This window comes from Cyclopterus lumpus, chromosome 22 (assembly GCF_009769545.1).
Source record: "Cyclopterus lumpus isolate fCycLum1 chromosome 22, fCycLum1.pri, whole genome shotgun sequence".
NCBI lineage: Eukaryota > Metazoa > Chordata > Actinopteri > Perciformes > Cyclopteridae > Cyclopterus > Cyclopterus lumpus.
Window position 1 is genome coordinate 15,823,283 of NC_046987.1, and position 12,136 is coordinate 15,835,418.

The following is a 12,136-nucleotide window of genomic DNA, read 5'->3' on the forward strand; positions in this document are numbered from 1 at the left end:
TTCATGTAACACTCCCAATGCAATACCAGGTCTGTTGATCTCGCTCCCAGTAGAAATGGCACTGCTGACAGTAAACAGCGGCCGACGCACTGCGGAGCAACAAGTGAAGCACTTCACTGTCTGTTTGGTCACCAACCTTGTCGATGGTGAGCATGTAAAAGTCAGTGATGTTGTTCTCGTGGGCGTACTTGATCCTCGCCCTGCACTCCTCCTCGTCGATCAGCTCTCCGATGTACTCGTTCACAAACTCACCCTGTTTGAGAAACCAGACCAGCGACGTGTTGACATTAGAAATGACCCCGGTGTGGTTGCTACAGTGCCTGTTTCAAGTTTTATTGGTTTACATCAATAGTCAAGGGGATTTATTTGGGCTTTTGTGAAGAATACCCTTTAAAATTAGGCAAAAGTAGTATTTCATCCAGCCAAACCGATAAGGATTATTTTTTATTTGAGTAAGAAAAGAAAAGGGAGGTCTGATAATTAGGTATTTTCTCATCATGAATTAACATTTTTGATAATCTTCCCTTAAATTATAAAAATATTTTATAATTAAAGATTCACTTTAATTTCTGCATGTCCATTTCTTGCCATATGTGATACCTTGCTTATTTATCCAATTTCAAGTGATTAAAATATGGATTTACACAAAGAATTCCATGCTCTGGCTGAAAAGAACGTTTTATAGCAGGGCGGCCTCTCGCCTCACCTTCTTGATGTCCCGGAGAGAGATCAGGCCCCAGCCTTTGCCGGGCGTCTTGATGATCTTGGTCTCCGGGTAGAGGCGCTTGGTGAAGTCCTGGTTACAGCAGCGCTCCCCACTGGGACACACCTGAGGGTGGCACTCGTACTGCAGCATGCGGTTCAGACACTCGGACTCGAACCCGCACGGCCTCTCGTCTGCCGGCTTACAGTTACACTTGGGGATCTCGGAAACATCCGCGGTGTAGACCTGAACTCTACCGAAGGGTTTGTTCACCTGAAAGGAGACAGACAACAGAGTTACAGAGGATGACTTTAATCTGTTCTGGATGGAGGTAAATAAGTAATAATTCATTATTTAATAGAGTAAACTCTTTACATGCATGACCTGGATATTTAGGTTGGTCACTTTAAAAATGTATTCAAACCAAAAAGACAAAAGCAAAGATGCACACTTTTAGATTTCACACCTTGATAAACTTGTATGGGGGAGGCTTTCGGCTGTTCTCTTGTGCTTCCTTGGCCTCTCGTTTGATTTTGATCTCCTTGAATCGAGCTTCGGCCTCCAGCAGAGCTTCGGAAACAAGACAGTGTAGAGGCTCAATACATTTCATCTCTGGAAACATTCAGCTTTACATAATGCTCAACAGTGATTGGTGTAAGTGCAATTTCAAAACTACACCAAATCTGAAAACATTTAAAATTACAACAGGTTTGCTTTTCTAGATTGTTTTAATCTTCTTTTTGACATAATGTATATGATGCAAAAAAGTTATCTTTAAGTAACACAAACTGTAAAATGCTTTTCTGTGACTAACTAATTGATTACAGAAATGGAATGATGAATAATGTTCTTTTAGGAGGTAGTCTAGATCTTCACCGTTCTTGAAGACTTTGCCAATGCCGGTCCTCTGGTGCTTGCTGCCCCGGTCTCCCTCCATGTATGGAAACACTCGGCCCTGGTGAGTCCAGAAGTAGTCCTTGGAGCCAAAGAAGAAGACCGGGAACTCTCCGATCTCATGGCGAAGGTGCTGGATGTTGGTGGGGATGTTTCTGGGGTGGTGGATCTCTGCAGGCCACCATCTGAGGCGGATAAAAAGAAAGAGGTGTGAGTCGAGGTCACAATGGAGAACAACACAGTACCGAATCAGGAATCCGTTTCTCTGACCTGTATGTTCCCAGCTTTACCCATATGATGTCTTTGTATTTGGGTTTCTTTCCAGCCCGGCAGTCGTTGCAGAACCAGCTCCCATCAGGCATTGCGATGTTCAAGCAGTCGGGGTGAAAGGCAGCAGGACAGGACTCGCAGCACAGCAGCTGCCCTCCTGCAACACAAGAAAAGGTGCAAACGTTTAGGTACGAGTCCGAAGCATCGAAGATGCTAAGAGAGCTCCAACTTACAGTTGAGTCGTCTGAGCAAGGGTGGTAAAAACTAGCGCAATAAAACTATAAGACAAAAACACTGCAATGTACTCACTCGTTAATCCACACGCGCGCAGTGAGTGTTTTAGATGTGAGGCTGAAGCGGGAGGACTGGTACCAGTGGCTCAGAGGCTTTTACGCAGGGTTATGCATTACATTTAACCCTTTTTTTAAAAACAATATATGCAAAGATTAATCAATTTCTTTGTATTTTTATCTCAAAATCCAATAATTTTTGTCCCGTCAAACGAAATATGAAACGTGCTCACGTTAAATCCTTCTTGTACTTCTACGCCACTCCAATATTCTGTTTCACTGGGGAATACGTCATAGTACAGCAGCTAAAGAGGCTCGTACTTTAGTGTCACTGGGACTTTTATATCTTGCTTGACAAACTCTGGAGTTCAGCCTTTCCTCTAATTCCGTAACTGTTGACACTAAATATCAGACTGCGCCCACAATGTATTGGTCTATTCTCTATTGAGCTACGACATCATATTAAAGCAGAGTCTAATATGATGTGAAAAAAATAATTAAAAGTAAATAAATAAATCACTGTTTTGTTTTATTAACATTTAGAAAATAAATTGTTTAACACAGCATATTGTCATAATCTTAATGAGTGCGACTACCTTTGCTGTCATCTAATAACAAAACTGATCACGAGCCAAGATGTTTTTCCGATTGTATGCAATTTTTCCTAAAGCACCCTCCATTGCTAAAAGTTGTCAAGAGAAAGCCAGATTTGAAGGAAAAAAAAGAGACATGTATACCTATAATGGCCAACAGGTAACCCCTTTGGTGGTTTTAGTTTTGTATAAAACTTGTCATTTATAGTAACTGCCCTCCCTGGTAAAATGGGAGAGGAGGCAAACCTTTAGAGCAGACAAAGCACCAGCTGACGTTGACGTGACTGTGGTGGCTGTAGCCCTTCTTGGCGTTGAAGTGGTTGGTGCAGATGATGGCGGTGTTGGTGATCATCTGGCTGCCCGCAGCCACACACAGGTCACCAACGTGATATGCGAGGGGGCAGCGCAGGCAACGCATCAACCTCCCTACAAAACAGAGAGCGAGTGGGACACCAGATCAGACAGACATCCATCATGAGGACACGTGACATCAAAACATGTCTGCTGCTGTGAAAAACAGCTGTTGAGCCAGTTTGCCTTAAGTCTACAAAACGAGGCGAATTCTGTTTGGGGTCACAAAACAATTTAAATCTCACATCAAACGGATCCTAAATAGAATAAGTAAAAGGGTGATTATTTCTTTATCAAGTTCAATCCTATAGAAAATGTGGCCTGGCTTTTTGCAGAAATATTTATATTACTTCAGCTAGTTGTTCCCTTTATATTCCATGTTTGTAACTGTGAGGTTCAAATTATAGTTCTCAAACTTTTTGGGGCAATAAATACTATACCATTATTTTGTCTTTTTACACTTAACAGCTCTATTCTGCAATTCTCCAATGTCAGGATGTTGCTGGCTGATAAAGACCGTTATGATGCGTTTTCTTTACAGTTATTTAAATGGTTAGTTCAAATGTCCTTCCCACACAGCTTGAAAAAAACAAAAAGGCCCAATAAAATGCCATCAGCTGGTATGTAGTTCAACATGCTAGAAATGAACAATGTAAGTGCAAATGGCTTCATATAATGATATAACTGAATGTGGGTGATGGTGTGGAGTGCATTGATTCTTTATAGAGCACAGGAATTGACTCAAGTCCCACAACCAACAGTACAACTAAATGTAACAGTCTCAACAGTAAAAAAAAGTGTCATCTCTGGTGTTGCACCTTTGGTGGACTTCTGCTTGGTGCGGCAGCCGTAGTGGCAGCTCAGGCAGGCGTGAAGCGGGCAGCGGAAGCCCTTGTTGTCGAACACAGTGAGGGGATTGAGTCGGATACACGCCTCATGGTAAAACTTTCCACAGTGTGGGACGTGGCAGCGCCGCACAGAGCCGTCCGGCTGCTTGCAGGTGAAACACGAGTGAATTCCTGAGAGGAGAAACAGGAAGGGAATAATAAGGAGAGAGAAATGTTACAAACGTTCCATTATCACGAAAACTTTACAGATACAACGACAACCAACTCTTAGCCCTCCAAAGCACTATTCTCGATGGGTAATGATTGGTTAACAAGGGTAAGCTAATGGTCAGAAAGAATATATACAAACATTATCAAACCATATGGCTATAACTCCAAAATTGCAGATCTTGCAAACACATGACCTTCTTTAAATATCCTGAACCGCTTCAAGCACAACATTTAGAGACAATAGGAAATAGACAAAAGGGGTTGTTTTCTGGACAGAGTGTGAGCTCCTCACCTGTGCTGCACTCCTGACACAGCAGCTTCTCGTCAGGTTTCAATGACAGACCCAGACAGTGGAGGTGAAACATCCCACAGCATTGGCCTTCACAGGGCACCAAGTCCTCACCAGCCTGCTCACACGTCTGTAGGGAAAATAACATACAGATATCAAAACACAGGAAGTGATTGAGACATTTCAGTGCATGTGGACAAAATAAAAAGATAATTTTTATTATCATTATTATTATTATTATTAAGTGGAACAAAGCTGAAAACATGTCTATATCCTACTAATGATTAAGCAAGGATGCAGATTTGTGTGATCCAGTGTGTTTATATAACATCACTTTGTCCCGGCATGTTTGTCTTTAGAAACAAGGGAAGCAGCATTTTCCCCAAGAAATGTCCGACACGTATATAAAGAGTCTGGTGCTTCAAATCAAAGACCTACCTGGCAGACAAACTCTTTCTTCCGTTCGCCTTTTTTTGTCCCGTCTAAGCTGTCACTCGGAGAATCAGGACGTCCTTCACTTCCAGAACCCTGCAGCAAACAAAACATGAAGAATTATAATTAAATTCACACCACATGCAACATGATGAACAATCAAACGTCTCAAAGATAATGCTTGAAAACAACTTGTACCACCGGTAAAAAGCATGTCAAATATAATTAATACAATCCAAATTGCAATGGCAGACTTTGTTTTTAAATAAATGTTTAGCAACACCAATCTATAAAGTTTAACCAGATTAAGATTGGTGGCTCCTGAGCACTTCATACTAATCTGGGGTTTCCCCCCCCTCACCTCGGGATCAGGACACGGGGTGACCCGCCTTCTCTTTGCCTTGGAGGGTGTAGTCTCTTTCTCTCCATCCTGCTTCCTTTTCCTCCTACGCTTTGGTTTCTCTGCGTCTTCGTCTTCGTCTTCTGTGAAGACAAAGTGTTTGGACAAAGACAACTAAATACATAACAAAAAAAAATTCACAACAAATCATAGAGGTTTTAGATGTGACTTTTGAAAAGCAATGGTGTTCTTCAGTACAGACTAACAATGTGGTTTACCAGTGATGAGAGCTTTAGCCTTAGTCAGTCTCTTCTTGGTTTTTGTTAAGTCTTTGTCAGTTTTCTTCCTCCTTCTCTGCTTTTTGTCTGCTCCTTCTGAAGTCGAGTCCTGGGAAGGTGTGGAAGTGATAAACATAAAAATCAACACTTCATCACAAAGTGCTTACAATCCATTTTAGCACTGATGTTTACTAGTAAAAAAAGAAAGAAAAGCGCCATGCTGCAGCATTGTAAATATCAAATATTGCTGGATGCATTCTTGGCAAGAAATCCTGAGTCTCCAGTGAGGTCCTTCTCAATGTCAGCCATTACTTTGCCAAAACTGTTTTTATTCTGAAAGTATTTCACTAGAGGGAAAACTCACCTGTTTTTCTGCATCTTTGCTTGTTTTCCGTTTCCTTTTAGGCTGCTGAACCTCGGCTGTCGTAGCATCGGTTGGCGACCCTTTAGACGTCTTCCTCCGCTGCCTCTTGACTAAAGAAAAACATTTTTTAAAAAAGGTCAAACTCCCTGATTTGGCAATTTATGGTTAGAACACAAAACGCTTCATTTAAAAAGCTTTCTCCCACACAACAAAAATGTACTATCTTTATACAACCAATTCTTAAAAATATGGGTCACATACAGTGATACATTCCACAATAACCTAACCACTTCACTATTTTACTAGCCACATGTGGCAATTTAAAGCAGCAGACTCTGCAGCTCTAGTAAACACATACCAGCCAAGCCCAGATTTAACAGACCCAGTACGGGTTTCAACCAACCTGGAACTGAAACTGGAAGTGAGACTGGTTCTGTCATATTGTCTGTCGAAGAAACCAGCTTTGATTTTCTTTTCTTCACGGGGTCCGTTGCAGATTTTCTTCTAACTGTCTTTGTGGGAGACGGAGCCTGTCTGGGTGTCCTCTTTTTCCTCTGAGGTATGACTGTTTCAGCTTGTAGATCTGGTACAGAAGTGGTGGGATCCTATAAAGAAAACCACCAAACGTATCAAATGGCATCATCTTTAAAAAAAGGCAAAAGCCTTCTCAGGCTGCCAAAATATTATCGTAAAAGTAGCCTTTAAAAGGGTTCCACAACTGTTTCAGGTATAAAATTGTCTTTGTATTTTTACACCTCAAATTTGTTCCAGAATTATTTTATTCGAGTTAACATTGAAAGGTTAAAATATGCAGTCAGATGCGGGTTAATATGAATATATACCTGAAGCCTATTCTGCACAACACCAGCAGCTATAAAATCTGAGTTCTGGGTGGGTCAACGATGAGATTAACTAATTGTGTTTGTTCCCTTCCACTTTACATTTTGTCTGATTTCCAAACTTTCAAGACCGATATTGATAATTTCATAAATTTTCCCTGCTCTTTGAACAAAGAAAAAAAAAAAGCTTAAACATTTTAGTTAGTTGTCCGAACCTGTGCGGCTGTCTGCGGATGAAGCATTTCTTTGGAAGAAACTGTGACTTTCACTTGCTTTTTCGAAGGCAAATTAGTTAGATTGCCTTTGCCCTTTCGCCGATATTCTCCTGAGCCGAGTTTTGTCCTGGGTGCTTGTGTCTTTTTCCCTGTTGAAGTGCTGTCTTGGGACTGAAAGGCAGCTGTTGGGTCGTCGGCGGGGTCCACCGGCAGTGAGGGAAGATCTGGGCTGAGTCTAGACTCTGTTTCCTGGTCCATCTCAGTGCTCCGTTTTGGACTCAACTTCTCCAGGATGCAGGGGTTCAGATGAGGCCCGTCATCATCATACAGAAAAGCGAAGTTTACCATGCGCTCATCCATTGACATGCTGAAGGCCTCCTTGGCCTGAATGACACCCATGTTCCACTGAGCTTGGAGTTTACGGGGCACAGAGGGAGCCGCCTGCATGGCATCGGGAGAAAATAGCAAGGTTTTACTACAAGTTACAAAAGACACAACACAGTCGTAATGTTTAATCACAATGTTCAACTGGGGAACACATGTTGCTACCAAGAGAATGCCAGTAACAAATTCTTGATTTTACACATTGGGCAATATTTAAAAACAAAATTACAAACTTGATAAGCAGCATGTGATAGTTGAATAGGAGAAGACACAAACGTGGCAACAGACTTTATGCTCGTAATTGCAAATGAAATGAAAAAAAATATCACGCAATGTTTTAATGTTGCAAGGCTTCTGAGCCAAGTCTTTCTAAATGGCAGCAAACCACATCCTCAACAGGCAGGGACATCACGTAGGAGAAGAAGCCGATTTACCCTTTTGTGGATGACACGAGAGGCTAGCTGTTTGTTGCCCTGGCTAAGCTCTTGGTATTGATCCTCTCCGGTGAAGGACACCATGTTCTTCTCAAAGATGTAGCCTCTCTCTGGGGCGTCTCCAAAATACTGCACATGGTAAAGGGGGCCCAACCTGCTGTTGATGGCTGAAAAAAGGAATCAAGAAAACACAATTAAATAATAACATGTATAAATGGTATAAAAACATTGACTCCTTAACTTCAACACATCACGTAATGCAAACTGCAGGTGGTAGAGACTGTTACTCACTCGTCTGTTTCGGTTTGATGTGATTGTTAAATTCGGGGTCTGTGGTCACCATGCAAGGCCACCAAGGGTATCCTGACACCTTGGTCCAAACCAAATCACCAACATAAAAACTGATCAGCACAGGGGACCCTTCTGTATTATCTTCTGTAAACTGTGGGATGAGAACAGGCTGGAGAAGAGAAAGAAGAATCAGTTAAATCAATAGATTAAAATAGAAACTAATCAAGGATCAACACCCTTTCCTTCCTAAAATCAATTATGTTCTCACACAGTATTCCAGAAACATACGCACCACTACCAGTATTTTACACCTGCAAGTATTGGCTAACAATAATTCATATAGAATACATTGAGTCTGCATCTGTCCATATAAGGTTAAAGACGCTATATTTCTGTTAGAATACTGTGTATTCAGCTGTCCATCGGAGGTCCAGTACTGTTCGGTCAAATTTACATATACTGTCCTTTTGTCTTAATACCATCTGTCACCATAACTGTAACACATTATTGGGTTCTTGTTAGTCTTTAAACCAGTATGAGCGAATATTATTGCAATTTATAGTAAGTTCTCGCTTAAGAAAATATGGATCCTTTGTTTCTTAAAAGTAGGCTAAAATCCAAAAACCTCATCAGCTGCTCCAGTTTCAGCTACAGCATTGGTGTGGTCAAGTGGTTCCACAAGAAGGGCAGACGAACCGAGGTTCGGTTTGTGAGGCCCCCCCCTTCTTTTCTTCGGGTCCTGCCTCTTCTCTGGTGCAGACATCTTATCTTCGGTGGCCGTGGACAAACTGGTCCCATTGGCACAGGATGGCTCAAACAACGGCTGCTTGACAACCTGGGGTAACATCGCTTTCAGTTCATGTTCGGCATGAGTGCAATTGTGCTGATGGGTGCCGTTCGTAGCTAGGGCTTCAGTGCCCTTAAACATGGGTGGCTCTGGAGCACAGAGCTTAGGCAGCACGTCTTGGTCCCCATTCAGCACAAGGGAGGTGAGGTCTTTGAGCCTCTCGAGGCTTTGGTTGTTATGACTGTGGCCAGCCATCTTCTGCAGAACACCGTCTTGTAGTGTGGCGGCCAGCTGGGCAGCAGCTTTGTCCATTATTAGTAGAGCAGGGTCACTGCTCATGTCCCCCCCACCTTTCCGTACGCTGGGGGACTCCGGTGGCTGCTTCATGCTGATCGGGTTGGCTGGTTCGGGCATCGAAGGCAGGGAGCTACCTTTGCTGTCCATCCCATTTAACCCCCTCCAGGGTCACTGAGCTACAGGACAGGACAGAAACTTCTTACTCCACAGGTTCCAATCAGACAACATTAAACATAGCATGCAATACATTTGTTGGAACTCTTCATTATGGCAATTTGTAAAACGGTATTCTGGAATATCAATCAAAAGAGCATAATGTTACACATTCTACAAAATGGCACTCACTTGCCCCAGCGGAGCACGAACAGTGAGCTTGGAGGCTACAGAGAAAACTGCACCTGTCACGGAATGTTCCAGCCGCGTAGCTCTGGATGCTTTTAACAAGTCCAAAAGTCGCAAGCAACAACACCTCTCTCTGTATGGTAGAAGACTACAAACGCCTCAATTAAATACAGACCCGTACGTTGATCCCAACTAATGTGAACGAGATCAAATCAAACCAATTATTGATTACATCCTGGCGCACGAACACAAACCACAGGGCTGATGGAAACATCTTACCGCGACAATTTTGTTTTAAAGTTAGCTTTCTCTCCTGGAAAAAGGGGGGACTAGCTGCAGTCTGTGGAGGGGTGAATGGATAATGCAGGAGGTTGTCTGCAAAGCTCCACCGCATGCAGCGAATGCCCACTGAGTGGGTGGTGCTGCGTAACCACCACATCACTGGCTAGAAAAGCCGCGGAAATGGAAGCAGCTGACAAGTCGGAGTAACGCTTATTGGGGTGCGAATAATGTATGGAATTGAATGTGTCCCACTTTAAGTCAGAGGATTAACACGTTACGTAGAGGTTTAACTAGTTCGCAGGGTGACGTTAATTTGCTGACCGGTGGTTGTAATGTAACGGCAAGGATGCTGTCTAATTAACGTTAACAAGCTAGGTTATCCTAACTAATACGTGTAACAACGTAACACATCATCTTCAGCCGTTGCACCATCATGTCATACTAGGGGCCCCGACTACAATCTGAAGCGGAAGCCACGATGTGGGAATCTCACGGATCCCAGCCACGGACCAACCGACCGACTCCGTACAATCGCATCTCTGTCATGGCTACAGTCAGCCATTACGTCGCAGTCCAGCAAATAGTCTAAGCCGCCACCCCCAAAAAGCTAGCTTAATACAGTTGTACACCCTCCCGATGAAAGCAAAAAAACATAAACGATAATAGATAAACGAACGCGCGTTACAGCTGGATGATTACAGGAGCATGTTCAAATTGTAGTGGTGTTGTTTCGCTGATGTACTTAATTTGTGGGCGCCATGACAGCTCGTTTAAAAAAGAAGCTAACCGTGCTAGCCCAGTCAAACTGCCCTGCCGTTAGCTTGCTAGCTAGCTTACGTTAGCAGGGTTAAAATGGTCGGTCGGGACGAACAAGTGTATTTACGACAAACTCCCGCCGGTGAATATCCTCCGGGATGACAACAGCATGAAAGACCGGTTCTCTGTAATTACCTGTTGGGTCTCCTCTCGGTCGTCAAAGCGGAAATATGTCCGTATTCATCCTGCAAAAGCGAAGGATTTAATTCAAACCGAATCAAAAGCTTGCGGGAAACTCAAACTCTGCTGCCGACCAGCGCGAAAAATACTCACTTCCGATTGGTCGAGAGCTCAGCGGCTCCAACCGGTTCTTTCAAAAAAAATAAAAAATCAACCGTAGGAAGTAGCTGAGCCCGGGGTCTCCCCTCTGTTTTGACATAAATCCCCGACTTGTTTTGTTACATAATGTTTGCAATCGTTAGTGCTCACAACTTAAAACAATAATGTAGTTAATCGAGTTCTGACTGCCAATGTGTTAACGCGAAAGCCATTTTTTGTATTGCGTTAGAATCTCAGTTTCCCCCTCAACTAGTTAAGCTACATCAGTAAAAGTTGGATAAAAAGATGATATTCACATGCACACGTCCAATACATCTCCACTTAATAACATTACAATAATAGTTGGCTGATCTTAGAATGGAATTGGAGGGGGTACAGTAAAGTAAGTACATGATGTAGTTGCATGGGGAAAAAAAGTGGAACTATGACCTAACTTATACCCTAAACCACAAGTCAGTCTTACAATCTCACGTTCAGCCACTTATCCTACGTTTTTACTGTTGATCAGGTGAAACAGTGACGAATCTGAATCCTGGACCTTGTTAATATAATATATATGGTCTATGCAATAGTCGTGGTTGTATATTTCAAATTCTGGTGATATCCCTCTGAGGATGTGGTTGACAGTGGTCATATTAACCAGAGGCCTAAAGTGAGTTGAGGTCCTATATAGTTAATTTTAATCTGAAGTTCAGTATCAGCATTGATATAAAGTAAACACAGTGAATTACACTGATGTACAGTGAAGTACAGTCAATTCACGCTGCAGCGCCACCTAAGGGGCGTGAGACCAGAAACTAATTTAAATAATACATGCCACTTCCGGCACACGTTAGCGTTTCAAAATAAAAGCCACAATCCCTGATACAATATTACTGCTCTGAATGACAAACAAAGTGTTGGAGACCCATTTTTATTCATAATTATTTCTATGGAAATTCCAAGCATTGTTTTGGCTCCCGCTTACATTGTTACGCATTCACAGTTGGAAGCTGCTTCTTGCAACCACAATGCATTTTAGTGTTGATCACAGTCTTATCTGTTGGCAGATGGCCACTGAGGATATCCACCGGCTCAGTGGGGCTTCAGGGCCTTCTTCAGTCGTGGTAATGAGTGAGGGCCAAATTAAGCTATTTCTTTGCTCACCCACAGTATCCTGCTGGTTTGGGGATCATACAAATATGCTTCTCTAACTTTAACTTTTAAGACCAGTACTGAAGACATGTGAGAAAAGGAAAAGATAAAACCCTCATATTGTTATGTTCACAGTATTTGGTTTAGTGCTCTTACTGTATCAATTGTCAAGTC

The 12,136-nt window shown here is 42.5% G+C and overlaps 1 protein-coding gene across 2 annotated transcripts in view; it reads right to left on the reverse strand.

Moving 5' to 3' along the window:
- Positions 1 to 10,828, reverse strand: part of nsd2 (nuclear receptor binding SET domain protein 2) — a 13,794-nt gene extending 2,966 nt beyond the window's left edge. Inside the window, exons 1-18 of one of the 2 annotated variants that reach the window (XM_034525215.1) lie at positions 9,731 to 9,842; positions 8,651 to 9,285; positions 8,026 to 8,194; positions 7,735 to 7,901; positions 6,917 to 7,357; positions 6,266 to 6,467; positions 5,863 to 5,972; positions 5,499 to 5,607; positions 5,242 to 5,363; positions 4,887 to 4,976; positions 4,452 to 4,578; positions 3,920 to 4,120; positions 2,997 to 3,176; positions 1,868 to 2,024; positions 1,580 to 1,782; positions 1,170 to 1,273; positions 707 to 976; positions 137 to 253 (exon numbers count right to left, since the gene is read on the reverse strand). In XM_034525215.1, the coding sequence (XP_034381106.1) occupies positions 137 to 253; positions 707 to 976; positions 1,170 to 1,273; positions 1,580 to 1,782; positions 1,868 to 2,024; positions 2,997 to 3,176; positions 3,920 to 4,120; positions 4,452 to 4,578; positions 4,887 to 4,976; positions 5,242 to 5,363; positions 5,499 to 5,607; positions 5,863 to 5,972; positions 6,266 to 6,467; positions 6,917 to 7,357; positions 7,735 to 7,901; positions 8,026 to 8,194; positions 8,651 to 9,256 (3,375 nt within the window). In that variant the 5' untranslated portion in view covers positions 9,257 to 9,285; positions 9,731 to 9,842. Of the gene's footprint in view, positions 1 to 136; positions 254 to 706; positions 977 to 1,169; positions 1,274 to 1,579; positions 1,783 to 1,867; positions 2,025 to 2,996; positions 3,177 to 3,919; positions 4,121 to 4,451; positions 4,579 to 4,886; positions 4,977 to 5,241; positions 5,364 to 5,498; positions 5,608 to 5,862; positions 5,973 to 6,265; positions 6,468 to 6,916; positions 7,358 to 7,734; positions 7,902 to 8,025; positions 8,195 to 8,650; positions 9,286 to 9,730; positions 9,843 to 10,684 lie in introns of those variants that run through there. The other variant, XM_034525214.1, reaches the window with a different exon arrangement.
- Between the last annotated feature and the right edge of the window lie 1,308 nt (positions 10,829 to 12,136).